At 42.3% G+C, this 15306-nt stretch overlaps 1 protein-coding gene across 1 annotated transcript in view; it reads right to left on the bottom strand.

Moving 5' to 3' along the window:
• Positions 1 to 15306, bottom strand: part of LOC126156193 (cytochrome P450 9e2-like) — a 71163-nt gene that overhangs the window by 19476 nt on the left and 36381 nt on the right. Inside the window, exon 7 of the mRNA XM_049916285.1 lies at positions 5744 to 6013. Coding sequence (XP_049772242.1) covers positions 5744 to 6013 — 270 coding nt within the window. The remainder of the gene's footprint in view (positions 1 to 5743; positions 6014 to 15306) is intronic.

Below are 15306 nucleotides of genomic sequence, written 5' to 3'. Positions count from 1 at the left end.
TAAGGTAAATACATTGTTTGTTCTCTATTAATATCTTTCATTTGCTAACTATCCCTATCAGTAGATAGTGCCTTCCGTAGTTTGAATCTTTTTATTTAGCTGGCAGTAGTGGCGCTCGCTGTATTGCAGTAGTTCGAGTAATGAAGATTTTTGTGAGGTAAGTGATTTCTGAAAGGTATAGTTTAATGTTACTCAGGGCCATTCTTTTGCAGGGATCTTTGATAGTCAGATTGCGGTGCGCTAAAAAAATATTGTGTCAGTTTAACCACAGTCGTGTACAATTGTTCTAAGGGGACGTTTCAGTTTGTTGTAGACCGTTCAGTTAGCTGGATTCCGTTGACGAAGTTCATTTCTTAAGGTCCCCCATAGGTCAAGAGTTGCAAAGTCTGCAGACTGCGGTCGTTACTCAGCAGCTCCTCTCTGACCTAACTATCGTTCTATTCGATTTTCATCCAAGTAGGCGGCGTGCTACCTTGTTGTAGGTAAAATCTTTCGTTTCCAAAGACCTATCGGATGGCGGGTAAACTCGATGTTTTCGGCACATGAAGATACAGCTAACCAATTACGGAACCCTCAAAGAAGAATGAGCCAGTCAAATCGCTCGATGACAGACCACACCACGCATTAACACCCAGCAGATTAACACATTTGTCCACGTGAATAAGAGGACTGTCAGGAGCCCAGTACATGCAACTGTGGCGGTTGGCACTACCGTTCAGTTTGAACTGCGCCTCGTCAGACGAGATAACCATCCGTGCAAAACCGGTCATTCTCGCAAAGCATGCCTTCAAACCACTCGCAATACACCATTGCTCGATCCGGCTCGTCCTCGTTCACAGCATGCACCGGTCTTGGAATGTGCACTTTCCACTTTGCAGTCTTCACAATTCGTCGTATGCTTGATTGGCTTACTTCTTTTCCATGTGCACCCTGTTTCACCGATTTTTGAGACGACCTAGTAAAATGTTGCAACGCAGTAGCACTGGAAGCTGGACTTGTTGATGTTTTTAGTTGGCCAGACCTTTCCTTATGCACATCCTCGACAGTAACGTCAGCTTCAAATTGAACCTGAATACAATGAATTGTTGTAGCTATCGGCGGCTGAGTTACGTACACGTTACGCCATTGTCGTTGTACCTCCATCTTATTTTCGTACTTCCAGTACGACTTCAATACGGCCTTGCATCGCTCAAACCACAATGTTACTTCATTCATTGCTGCACTGTCGTCTGCTGGAAAACGCGCGCCAGAAAACAATGGACTATGCTACCGCGCAACATTGCAACGATATGTCATTTTGTTCCGAAGATATTGACTATCAAAGAGTCTCTACATTTTTCTGAACCCCTCTGTACATGATATGCCTCGTTCCCATGTACCGTGACCGGCAAAAAATAGGCCTAGGCAACAAGGAACGACTTGCTGTTCTGGTAATTACCCATGTACCAGGCGAGCTGGTAGTGGGGCAGGGGGAGCACTCTTCTTCTTCTTCCTCTTCTTCCTATCTGGTATTAGACCGAGTGAGCGTTATGGTCTCGGCCCGTGTCCCTGCTGGTCTTCCTGCATCTGTTCTACCGCAGGGATGACAGTTGAAGATTTTTTGGGGATCCTGCCGGTCTTCATCCATAGTATATGGTTTTTCCAAGTTTTATGTAGTTCTATTTTGCTATTACAGAGTGTGTAGCCAATTCTTCTCATTAACCGCATTTCTTAAGCCTCCGTTCGTCATCTCTACGGAGTGTCTAAGCTTCGCTGCTATACAAAAGGGTATGTTCGGCCAGGGTGTTGTATAGTTTGAATCTGGTGTGCCGCTGAACAGGAGATGGTATGAAGATGGCATTTATTAGTTTTGTGACTTTTTTGAACCTTCTGATTTTGTGGTGCTTGTGGTTTTCTAGAATGTAGCCGAGCATGTACATGATGAACCCTGTGTATCTGAATGTATTTACTCGAAGGCTGTGTTGTCTATTTACATTTTGGTTCTCTTATAGTCTTCCCCCATGAAGGCGACAACTTAAGTTTTATTGAACGAGACCTCCAGGTTGAACATTTTTGCAGAGTTGTGCAGGTTACACACTCAACCCTGTAGACTAGTAGTGAAAGTCGCAATTGGAAGTATTTGGGCGGAGGTTTCCTGTTCTGGGATAGGCCTTACAGCCAACAGATACCCTCCCAAAGCCCTAGGTCAGAACAGGAGAACTGGAGTTACTTTTGGTTTAATTCTGTGAAGCTATGGCCGACACCAGAAAAGAAAGCCCGCTGTATGTGATAGTGTATTTGTTTATGATTATACAGGGTAAAGTCGGTGACTTGCCTTACTTGGGCAGTGTGCCAGCGTCGCTGTCAATCGCCTGCAATGGGAACAAGGAACGGTGAGTGAACCATATTAATTCGGGAGAGCTGACCGAAACAAAAACTGGAATGTCACTAGTGTATGAAACAGGTTCATGGTAAAACAACTGAATAAATTACCGGAGCGATCGGATAGCGACTGTCACTAAACCTGCTCGATCTTTGCAGACGTCAGTAGGAAAGGTACCATATGAAGACGATGCTAAAAGTTCTTGGGTATTAGTCCGCGCCATTCTTGCAGGATCTTCCGATCCGACGTTTTGGCCTATCGTTAAGCCCCTTTTTTCTGGAACACGCTGCACACTTTTATCTTTTGAATATTGTCCAATCAGTTTAACGTGCATTGTTAACGAAGTAGGTAGTCATGGTTAATGTTTATATGCTGGATGTATTCATTCAAGAGTCGAGCCAGCAAAATAAACAGTTCACCTTATTTGCGAATTACCGCTATCTAATAGCCAGTATCAGTTTGATCTTTGACTTTCTCTTTCCTTAATCGATAACCGTACTACAATGTCCCAGGCCGAAGACTGGTTTAATGCACATTTCCATGCCACTCTGCCCTGTGCAAGCCTTTAAGTGCCGCTACCTACATCCTTCTGAAGCTCTTTGCTGTATTCATCTCTTAGTGTCCCTCTAAGATTTTTACCCCCTACATTTCCCTCCAGTACTAAATTGGTGATCCTTTTGCGTCTCTATATGTACCCTATCAACTGATACTTTCAGCTGGTTTGTGCCACAATTTTTGTTTCCTCACCCGTTTCTTTTCAGTACCTCCTCATTAGTTACGAGATCTAATCTTCCGCATTCTTCTGCAGCACCACATTTCAGTAGCTTCCACGCAGTAGCCAAACAAGTAGCATGGAATGTAGTCGAACTAGACCAGGCCATGCTGAAGGAATTAGATTAGGAAACGAGACACTTAAAGTAGTAGATGAGTTTTGCTATTTGGGCAGCAGAATAACTGATGATGGCCAAAGTAGAGAGGATATAAAATGTGCAGAAGCAATTGCAAGAAAAAACGTTTCTGAAGAAGAGAAATATTTTAACATCGAATATAGGTTTAAGTGTCACAAAGTCTTTCTTGAAAGTCCTCCTAGCGAGTGTAGCCATTTATGGAAGGGAAACGTGGACTATAAACAGTTTAGACAAGGAGAGAACAGAAAGCTGTTTAAATGTGGTGCTATGAAGATTAGATGGGTAGATCACGTAACTGATAAGGAGATACTGAATAGAACTGGTGAGAACAAAAAATGTGGCACAACCTGGCTAGAAGAAGGGATCGGTTGATAGGATACCTGTCGAGACATCACAATTTAGTACTGTGTGTGTAGCGGGGGGGGGGGGGGGGGGGGGGGGGGAAATCTCCGAAACCTACTGCAACCTGCATCATTCAGAATCTGTTCACTGTAGTTATCTCTTAGTTCAAAATGGTTCAAATGGCTCTGAGCACTGTGGGACTCAACTTCTAAGGTCATCAGTCCCCTAGAACTTAGAACTACTTAAACCTAACTAACCTAAGGACAGCACACACATCCATGCCCGTAGCGGTCGCGCGGTTCCAGACTGTAGCGCCTAGAACCGCTCGGCCACCCCCGCCATCATCTCTTAGTCTCACTACATAAATCAAAGTGATACTTGCTACTAGATAATGGTAATTTGCAAATAAGGTGAATTGTTTCATTTTGTTGGCCCGACTCTTGAATAAACACTTCCATCGTATAACATCACCCATCAGGCTTCCCGCCACTGTTCCAAATGGCGCCAGACATCGTCTATGTGACAACGTTGGGGGTCGTTGAGCGGGTCATTCGAAGGGCGATGCGGCGTCTCAGTGTTCGTCGAACCAGGAACGTATTCGTACAGCCCTGTGAACGTGGCTGTTGTCATCTTGGAAGACTGATGTGTCTGCAGCATGCTCATCATGAAGATGCAGAAAAAAGAGTAGCACCGGGTCATGGACGATGCTAAATTGACATCCTGGTTCACCTGAATAATCCTGGCTCGAGTCTTGGTACGAGAAACACGTCAGAAGCATCACAGACTCACCGCCGCCGTGAACTACACTCCGTAAACGGTGGATAAAATGTCTCATTGGGCCATCGATGCATTCGACGTCGGGATTACATATTACTCCTCCTTTTAGCTACCGTACATGTTCTGTCCTATTTGCCTGATGACGACGTGCAAAATTTTTTGGCAATTTGAGCATTGCTCTTTTGCGTGGTTCCCGACTCCAGACATCGATTTACATACAGGTCCCTTCAGAGTGGCCGCTGCTTGAAATGTACCCCCGTTTAGCGGCAGTAGCATTACCTGTTGGGTTTGATACCGATTGTCATGGTTGATACATGTAAAAATGGTTCAAATGGCTCTGAGCACTATGGGACGTAACATCTATGGTCATCAGTCCCCTAGAACTCAGAACTACGTAAACCTAACTAACGTAAGGACAGCACACAACACCCAGTCACCACGAGACAGAGAAAATCCCTGACCCCGCCGGGAATCGAACACGGGAACCCGGGCGTGGAAAGCGAGAACGCTACCGCACGACCACGAGCTGCGGACTTGATACATGTAAGTCGTATCAAGTTCCAGTCGGTTGGAGTGTTCTTACGACCACTGTCCTTAGGCCATGTCACGTGGTTACGATTGGTACATCAGCCCTTGTAATGGTGTTTGACAGTCCGTTCTGATACACCAAGAAACGGTCGTCCAGAGTATTGTCATGGGCAGGTCCAAATACGGTAACTTCTTTCTGCCAATCTGCCACCGAACGAGGTGGCGCAGTGGTTAGCGCACTGGACTCGCATTCCGGAGGACGACGGTTCAAACCCGCGTCCGGCCATCCAGATTCAGGTTTTCCGTGATTTCCCCAAAATCGCTTCAGGCGAATGCAGGGATGGTTCCTGTGAAAGGGCAAGGCCGATTTCCTTCGCCATCCTTCCCATTTCCGATGTGACCAATGATCTCACTCTTTGTTTCCCTCACCCGAACCACGCAACCAACCAATCTGCCACGTCGACCCATGTTACTGCACTGATTCCATTCAGTCTAGCGGAACTTACATACCATTTGATTGCCATTACCTACATCGGCGGTGGGAGGTCATGTGACCTGGTACCTCTTTTACATCATCTACAGCGCTCCAAAGCGCCCAACGTACTCTTTTAAAGGGGTGACTATTAATTTGGCTGGTGAATTTACTGGACGGATAAACTCGCGCTGTGTGTCTTGATACACACCTGTCAGAATTGTGAGAGTCGGTTGTGTATGTCTGAGACGGCCCCAGTCGTATGTTACACGGTATGACGCTTCTGGAATCACTCACGTATTGAATCGAAACGAACGAGATTTACAAACGGGAAAGCCACAAAAAAAACCTTACCAATGCAGAAACGTGGTCCACAGCCGAACGGAAAGTACGTGAACGGTTTGATGAGGTGCTTGTTCTCCGGACTGAAGCGTTCCGGGTCGAAGCGGTCGGGATCTGGAAAGTACTGAGCGTCGTGGTGGATGGCGTGCACCGGCAGCCAGATGCCGTCTCCCGGCCGCAGCTCCAGCCCTGGACAGCTCCCCCTCCCCGTCGCCGGCAGCCTGTAGGGGCGGACGCACTGGCGGTCCAGGGACGGCAGCGGCGCGTACATGCGCAGGGTCTCTGCGAACATGAGTTACACCCAGCAAGTTAGTAGCGCTTGCACAGAGCTTCCATTTGGCGCTGATGAAGACAGCAACGAGACGTAGATTGGACTCCGCGAGACGCCGCAAGTGATGGTGAGGAGGATGGGGCCAGGGAGCACCATGATTCGTGGCCACGCAAACGTCGCGCAGAACATCGGAGACGGATCGGCGAACAGTCAGAGATTGAAGGCAGATTGTAAGACTGCAGCCCATTGCCTCACGTACTTTTCAGATACTTGAATTGTCGAGTTTATAACCATTTTTTGTAAATATACCTATTAACGAATTTTTTCAGTAAGTAGTGTTTATCAAAATGTAATTGATAGGATAACTATCATTTTTCTCAAATAGCTGTAGTAAACACGCTGGCCATGTTACTAAAGTCCGTTGGCGCAAGTGTGCTCAGTCGTAGAGATGAGGGAAGAGAAGCTGTTGCGAAGAAGCTGCACCTACATCAAAATTCCGTACGGCGCATGGCGGAGGGTACTCCATACCACTACTTTTCATTTCCTGGCGCAGGTGGTGAAGGCCTCTAGCCTTTCGCGTGGGGTGCTAGCAGAAATAACAGTTCCCAGCACTGTGCAGAGCTGATCGGGGTCCTTTGGTCTAGAACCAAGTGGAAGCGCTCAACCAAACGTTTCTTCGAATCTGTGACTGCCTTGGACTCAAATTTGTTGGTATGAATTATGGAATGCGCAAATGTAGGACTTCCCCTGACAGGTCAGCGGTGCGTACTCAAAGGAAGGAGCTACTCAGGTAGCAGAGTACTTCCTGAAGGAACGCGGATTTTTTTATGTTAGGCGGTAGTTGGATGTGTTCTGATCAACAACGCCAAACGACACGCACATAGACCACATTGACTGTCAAAATTTTATCAGTAAATTGCTGAAGCATTCGTACAAAATTACAGAATTTACTGCCCTCCAAGAAAGTTCTTGCCCTCAAATTATTCTAGTGACTGAGAGCTAGCTGGAATACGAAGTGCAAAGCTCAGATATTTAGCGAGTCATGGATCGTATATCGGAAAGACAGTTTAGAGGCCATAGAAGGGGGAGTGTTCATTGCAACAGACAAAAATACTGTCTCCATTGAGGTCTAAGTTGAGTGTGACAGTGGAGTTATCTAGTCACCTATAATAGGTCTAGCTGAAACCAAGCTGATTGTTGGATGTTGTTACCGGGCACCCGATTCTGCTGATAGGTCTAGAGTCATTCAAAGAAAGTCTACGGTCATATCACGCAATATTGGTTGGAGGCGACTTTACTGTACCCAGTATAGACTGGAATGTCTATGGATTCATTGCAGCGGGTATAAAGAGACAGTCGTGCGAAGTACTTTTGAACACATTTTTCGAAAACTGTCTTGAGCAGATAGTTCAGCAGCCCACACGCAAAGCAAATATTTTAGACCTTGTAGCTACAAACAGTCCGGACCTTATGACAACGCCAGTATAGAAACGGTGATTCGCGACCTTTATGTCATTATAGCAACTATGATTACGGAAGTTAATAAATCATTTAAGAATGCTAGGACAGTGTTTCTGCTAGAAAGAGCAGGTAAGCAGTTGTCAGCAACTCACTTAGACAATGGACTGGCACTACTTATTTCCAGTACGATAGTAGTTGAGAAATTACAGGTTAAGTTTATGCAGAGTGTAAATCGTGGACTGGAGAATTATGTGCCTAGAAAGTGGATTAAGGACGCAAAAGACTCACCATGGTTTAATAATGAGATACGGAAGCAGAGGCTGTTGCACTCTAGGTTCAAAAGAGAACGCGTGAATGACGAGAATCAAAGATAGGTAGAGATTCATGCGTCTGTGAAAAGATCTATGCGCGAAGCATATCATAACTACCACCGTCATACCTTACCAAAAAATCTGGGAGAGAACCCGAGAAAATTCTGGTCCTATGTGAAATCGGTAAATGGGTCTAAGGTTTCCATCCTGTCATTTACAGACCAGTCTGGTGCCGCGGTTGAAGATAGGAAAACGAAAGCCAAAGTTTTATATTTCATATTCAAGACATCGTTCGCGCAGGAGAATCGTACAAAAGATGCAGTCGTTTGACCACCGAAGAGACTCCCGTACGGACGATATAGTAAGAAGCATCATTGGCGTAGAGAAACAACTGAAAGAGTTGAAAATAAAGAAGTCACCAGCTGCGGAGGGAATCCCATTTCGGTGTTTCGGGGAATACTCTAAGCGCTAGCCCCTTACCTAGGTCGCATTTACCGCGAATCTCTCGCCCAGCGCAAAGTCCGAAGAGACCGTAATAAAGGACAGGTGTCAGCTCATATAAAAAGGGCAAAATAACGGACCCGAAAAATTACAGACCAATATCTCTAACATCGTTCTGCTGCAGAATCCTTGAACACATTCTCAATTCGAATATAATACGTTTTCTTGAGACCTAGAATCTTGTATTCACGAATCAGCAGTGCTTCAGAAAGCATCACTCGCTCGAAACTCGACTTGCCCATTTTCACTTGACATACTGCGAACTATGGATGAAGGGCAACAGGCAGATTCCATATTTCTATATTTCTGGAAATCATTTGACACGTAGCGCCATTGCAAGCTGTTAAAGAAGTTACGAGTATATGGAATAAGTTCACAGATATGTGAGTGGCTCGAAGACTTCTTAAGTTATAGAATCGAGTATGTTGTTCTCGACTGCGAGTGTTCATCAGAAGTATGGGTACCGTGAGGAGTGTCCCACGAAGTGTGATAGACCGCTGTTATTCCCTATATGCATAAATGATTTGGCGGAGAGGGCGGGCAGCAACCTGAGCTTGTTTGCTGATGATGCTTTGGTGTACGCGAAGGTGTCGGAGGTGAGTGACTGTTGGAGGACATAAGGTAACTAAGGAATATATTTGGCGCTCAAATTCTAGAACTCTAAGATTTTGGAAGTAATGAAGAATGCAGACAGAGAAACTTAATTGGCCCGAGTCGTTAACCATCACAAGGGTTTTATTTTTTCAGCATAAATTGTGAGGTAGTCCCAAGTGAAAGAAATAGTCAAAAGAAGCCAAAGGTGGTTAAATTTACAGTTGATTTTCAATCACTTATTGTGTTCAAAAGCAGTTGTAACTAAAGAGATTCAGAGAGTATTGCACTACTACTGCAGATAATTAGCTTAAATTAAAAGTGATTTAATTGAAATTCATTTTCAATTGCTGAAGTATGTTGGCTTCCTTGTAGTCAAGGTAGTTTTAGAATTTTATGTTGTATTTTGTAAATGATATTATGTGTTCGTCTAAGCAACTTTGGTACCGAAAAATTGTCATTGCCATGAATGAAAGTAATTAGGGCATTAATCTAAGACGCAGTCACTTGCAAAATAATAAGTAAAGAATGATGAACAGTTTTTGTCACGTTCAGCTGTTGTTTGAAAGATAACAATCATGAATTACATAACACAGTACAGTTTCCATAAAGTGTTGCTAGTCATTGATGATTACTGGTTATGGCTAACGGTAACTAACATCATTACATTCCAAATTGTCTCTTGTGTTCATGGCACATGTGTCTTTTACAAGTAAGCTAACGCATGTGCATTTTGTCAAGTTGCTACTTTCCTACATGTTTTTAGAGTCATTACAGTCTCTTACGAAAGATAAGTTTTTGCTCGTTTTGGAGCTGGCGACCATCTCATTCTGCAGTCTAAATTCAATCAAACCAAATTCTGGCATTCAAAATTCGGATAATTACAGTGAAACTTTAATTTATTACCATTGTTTTTTCGTTTAGGTCATTGTTGTACGCAGTAACCCGAACGATAGCGATCAGGTTGTGACCATATGCGTACTGTCAGTAAACACTGATCTTCGGATACGACATCTTGTCTCCACTAACCGCGTGACATTAGATACATGTGTCACAGTAAAACCTTACATACACCTTAGTTCTAATAGGTACGTTATAAGGTGAACTAAAAGGCAAAAAGTAACCCTCATTTCTTTTGTTTGTTGCTCAAACCATTATGACACGATTCGGTAGTGATGGTGTCGTGAATTGACTTGCTTCACGTACGTGTCGGCAGTGGGATACTGCAGACGAACGAACTGGTGTGCGGTTCGTTTCAGTACCGTTCGCTGATGAGAGATGATGTCAGAGCTACCAGGGTCCCGTTTCAAAAGCCAGTATCTCACTCACACATCTGTGTGCCTTCACCATCCGTTTGAACGTTCGCCTGTCGTCGGAGGGTATGAGGGTATGCACAGCACAGCCTCGTGAGGCTTTCGATGTTCTCGTGGCCTGTTATCAGCACATTGTTGCACTTCTTTTTGTATTTATAGAATGTAAATCTGACCTTGGCTACTTCACTCCTAAACTCTGTGGAGGAAGTGACTGGTCAACGATAGTTCTTGCTCGTACATCTAGAGGAGATTATTTTGCATCGAAGCTATGTGGACAACCACAAAAAGAAAAATTTATTGTATGATTATTCAGGATATGTTAGGGACAGTATTGATAATATAGTACTACACAACATAAAAATTACAGAAAAAACCAGTAAAGTGAACGGACATCTGGTCTTATCCAGTCTACAGATCATAAAGAAACTCCACATGCAAGCCACCAGAAAGATTCATTCACCAAACAAGGGAACCATACAAGGCGATTTTCAATTACACGCTGATACATAGGAACCTATTACAAATAGTTCGGCAAAGGAGAAATAGTGAAATGACATTAGTAGTGCAACGCATGTTTTAAATGATGGACAGTGATTATCTGCAGTAACTGTAAATGAAATTAAGTATACAGTGTGATTTGGATGATTTATTGAAGTCTCTTGATCTATTTATGGTACGTATACTTCTTTTTAGATTGAATATTTCCTCCACTTGGTATCAACTGTTCACTTCTCTATAATGTCACTAGTCGTATATTAATCTAACAAAATGGTACAGGAACAAATGAAAAAAATTGTTACTACTACTATCACTATTATGAAATCATCTGCAAATCAAACGCCCGTCTTCTAAACGCCGTAATGCTGAAATCTTTGCGTGAAAAAGAAAATGGCAGGAGGAGTCTGGGTCATGGCCTGTTCGTCTTATTCTGTCATGTAATTGTATTTCGTGAAATGGACTTGTCCGGAGGCAATAAAAGTAACTTGTAAAACTTTCGTGGGAAGATTCAGCCTGTCGGAGAATGCTACCAATGGACTGCTAAGAGTTATTTCAGTATGAAACATTGATTTCAGAACGCCCCTTCAAAAACTTGGCAGTTACGCTAAAACTAGACAGTCCGTAAATAACTTCTACAGTTCGTGAATCACGTAACCAGTGAAAAATACTTTTTTGAATGTTTTATTTTGTTCCCTTAGCCGGTTTCGGCCTATCATGCCCGTCTACAAAAGGCTAATATTTTTCATTACATAGATGTTTTGGTCAACAGCTTGTCGTCTGCTCCAAACTGCACAAGAATATTTGAGTATTTAGTGCCACTTTATCTGTTGTTTCGTTAATAAAAATACGCTAAAGTGCTGCAAAATAGTTTTCTTCGCTTACATATTTTGCAGTAGATGATAGTTCGTTTTGTGGTGTTCCATGTGGTTTTCTAGCTCGATGTTTATGTTCTTGAATTCCACCGTAACACACATATTGCAAATAAGTTACTGTAGCACACTTCACAATATTCTTTAAACTCATGTTGAGCACTTCACTTGTGTTATACACTTGGTGTTTTTCTTTACAGTGCAAAGATTATCATTAAGCAAAGATACAAAGATATCATTCATTAAATATTCCGGGATGGTTCCTTTGAAAGGGCACGGCCGACTTCCTTCCCCATCCTTCCCTAATTCAATGGGACCGATGACCTCGCTCTTTGGTCCCCTCCCCCAAACCAAACAGCCAACCGACCGTAAAATATCGACCAAGGATGTAAGCAAAGCTGATTTTTGGGATGTGTAAAATGTAACATGTTAAAAACAGAAAAATATTTGCACCTTAAGCAAGAACTTTTTATTAAAAGACAGTAGGATAATGATAAATTGTTGTTACTAGGATTTTTTATACTGTCAGTGATAATTATTAACGAAATACTACAACGCTAACATATTACATATCACAAAGTAGACACATATGAACACAAATTTACATATACAGATATTTGGACATCACTACTAAGGATGTAGGCTGCAGTAGGTACTGGGAGATGAAGAAGCTTGCACAGGATAGAGTAGCATGGAGAGCTGCATCAAACCAGTCTCAGGACTGAAGACCACAACAACAACAACTGTTCGTAAGTTAATTGCAGGAAAAATAAAATTAAAAAGTTGGAGAGTGGGAAGAGAGCGACTCTTTTGTTCATCATCGTGGTTTATAATTATGCAATAACAGACTGGTATCTCAAAATGCAGTGATGTGACTGTTAGGGGTGCAATTTGTGTCTGATTTCTGTGAACAGCCCAAGGAAATTCACAATATCCAACATGGATAAAATAGCAACTTCTATTATACAAAACTTTTTGTCAAATAAAATGCTGCACCTAATGCCCGTGATTTGCTAGCTATGGGGCATATTCATAGAAAACGTTTGCTCAATTACGGTAGAACTGATTTCAAGCAGCATTTAGTATAACTTCACTGGTCGCGGGGAACACCAGGCAACTAAGTGGAGAATTCGTCCGATCAGTGTAGAATAGCTCGTGGGAATACTGTAGGAAGATTCCTTCGTAAAATCTGCCTCGATATTTTTAATCGTGGCTGTAAGAGTTTCAGACAATAGCATACATCATTAAATGGATAAAAGAATATGAGCTTCCTGCATATTATAGCACTGTGATCATCAGTGGTACAGAATATTTGTGTTGTCTTCAAAGACCACACTTCAGAAAGCATACTTAATCCCAGGTTTAGCATGTACTTTGGAAACAATGATAGTGAGTATCTCAGCTGAGGTTGTTCGAGGCAAATTACTTGAAGCTGCTGTGGTCTTGCTTTCGAGAGATCAGAAGGACAAAATTAAAAAAAATGAGAACATACGACAGCGGCTTTATTTAGAAAGGATTTTGATATTACTACCATCAAAAGACTGCACTGGTATAATCATACCAAAAGACCATTTTTAAGTACAAATACGATACAGTGTTTTGGAAGAGGTGCGCCATTAAGCCTTGGATGCACGAGTGCCATGATTCTGTAACACCCCTGTTTTGTAACAACTCTAAATACTGTTATTAAAACAGATATTACCAAAATTAGAAGGGGTTAGTGATAGAGAATTAATAAGAAAGTATTTATTATGATATTGTGACCTTTATTTTAGTATAATATGAAATACAGTATTATAAATTACATTATAATTTCCCTGAATTGAATAACTAACTCTCAGTTTTACTGATACACAACAGAAGACTTGCTCACAAACAGTAAAGCACCTCACGAATAATTTCATTATGATCATTGCAAATAGTTTTTGCCCATTTGCAGAATAATTGTTCACATTTCTGTCTAATCGATGTGTGCACCGGAGTCATCTTCTTCTTGATGATTTCCAGTTTCCGCAGTCTCCGTCTGTAAGCGAGTAACCTTATTCTGAATGTGTGATGAGTTGGTTCTCCTCTCTGCATGAGACAATTTTCATTTTACCAGATTGGCCTTCCATATCAGTTGCGATGTTGTGAAATTAAAGCACAAGATATATATTGCTTCTATAGAAAATAAATTTGTCAATAAGACAAAATACCTTCGTTTCAACTGTTAGTTGCAGGTATACATGCCTTCTCGTCGACCAACTCCTGACTTAGATTCATCACGCAATAAAACTCTCTCTCAAGTAAATGTTTTTATTTCCCTCATCTTCAGAGGTGTTGTGATGCAGTGAACTTTCGCAATATCATACTGTTGTTCTTTTTGGCCGCACGAAGTACTCTTGTCAAATTGTCTTTCAAGCCAAAATAATAATCATAAAACTTCTGTGGACACTGAAGCCTTCATTCCGAGTAGAATTTCCTGTTTCTTTTGTTACGCTACCTTTCATTGGAGCAGGTGGAGTTTTGAGGACACTGTTGATTTCATTGGCGGCAGTGAGTTACTCTGCTGAATTCCATCATGACTGATGAGAAAATCAGTAATTCTGTACTGATTCACCACTGTTTGCTTCGCTTGGTACGCTAGAAGACATGAGCCTATTATCCTGGAGACCACCAGTGTCCTAATCTCTGCTATCACTTTCATCGAGGACAGCTTCATCTTCAAGCCACTCAGTAACGGATCATTCAAAATTTCGATCAATTCGCTGACTTCAGATGATACGGATAGTGTGGTATCCATGTTATAAATGAAGAATAAAAGTTACTATCCTGTTTATAAAAAAACCCTAACGCTGATCTGAAAGTATTTCGGCATTGACAATGAGGAATACACCTACCACCAAAAGAGCACTCGGTTGTAGCTTTTACAATACCTTTGACCTCTCAGCAAAGAGTATAACTATGCCTAACTGATAATTGTCATCAGAAATCTAGCTACTTTAACGCACTATTCAGGTAAAAGGTATATAAACCTAGGAAAGACACTTAGTTTGCTGAGGGGTCTAAAAGACCCTGTCACGCGTTAGACGTGCAGGATTACTAAATTCAAAATGTAAATAAATTAATTGTACTACAACAAATAATGCTTTTTATGAAGAAAGTCTATTGTCTTTCCAATGACTGCACAGGACATAAACTACAGTATACATATTTTAATACTTTTTTGTGAAAATGAAACGTGGCTAGGTGTAAAAGATGTTTTTTTGAAAACGAAACGTTGCTGGATCTAAAAGGCCCATGTTATGCGTCCAAGGGTTAGAAAGACGAAGACCCTATGATATTTAGGAGAGACAAATCCTCAGAGACTCTCGCAAGAGATGTACAAATATCAGTAATGACGTAAGGCAAGAACTTCCGATGCGTAAAGCAGCCCGGGAGGGACTCACACACAACCACACCCGACTTGCTGGAGCGAAGAACAGATGCTGAAGGAGATTCACGAAACATGTTGAAGGCACACAGAATAAGAAATGATGGGAGTTTGAATAGAATTGTGTAACTTAACAGCGTGTAAAATCAGCGAGCAACAAACGCATCTGCCGCGCAGGATTAGCCGAACGGTCTAAGGCGTTGCAGTCATGGACTGTGCGGCTGATCCCGGCGGAGGTCTGAGTTCTCCCTCTGGCATGGGTGTGTGTGTTTGTCCTTCTGATAATTTAGGTTAAGTAGTGTGTAAGCTTAGGGACTGATGACCTTAGCGGTTAAGTCCCATAAGATT

This window comes from Schistocerca cancellata, unplaced genomic scaffold (assembly GCF_023864275.1).
Source record: "Schistocerca cancellata isolate TAMUIC-IGC-003103 unplaced genomic scaffold, iqSchCanc2.1 HiC_scaffold_1103, whole genome shotgun sequence".
Taxonomy (NCBI): Eukaryota; Metazoa; Arthropoda; class Insecta; order Orthoptera; family Acrididae; genus Schistocerca; species Schistocerca cancellata.
This window is presented reverse-complemented; position numbering and strand designations above follow the sequence as displayed.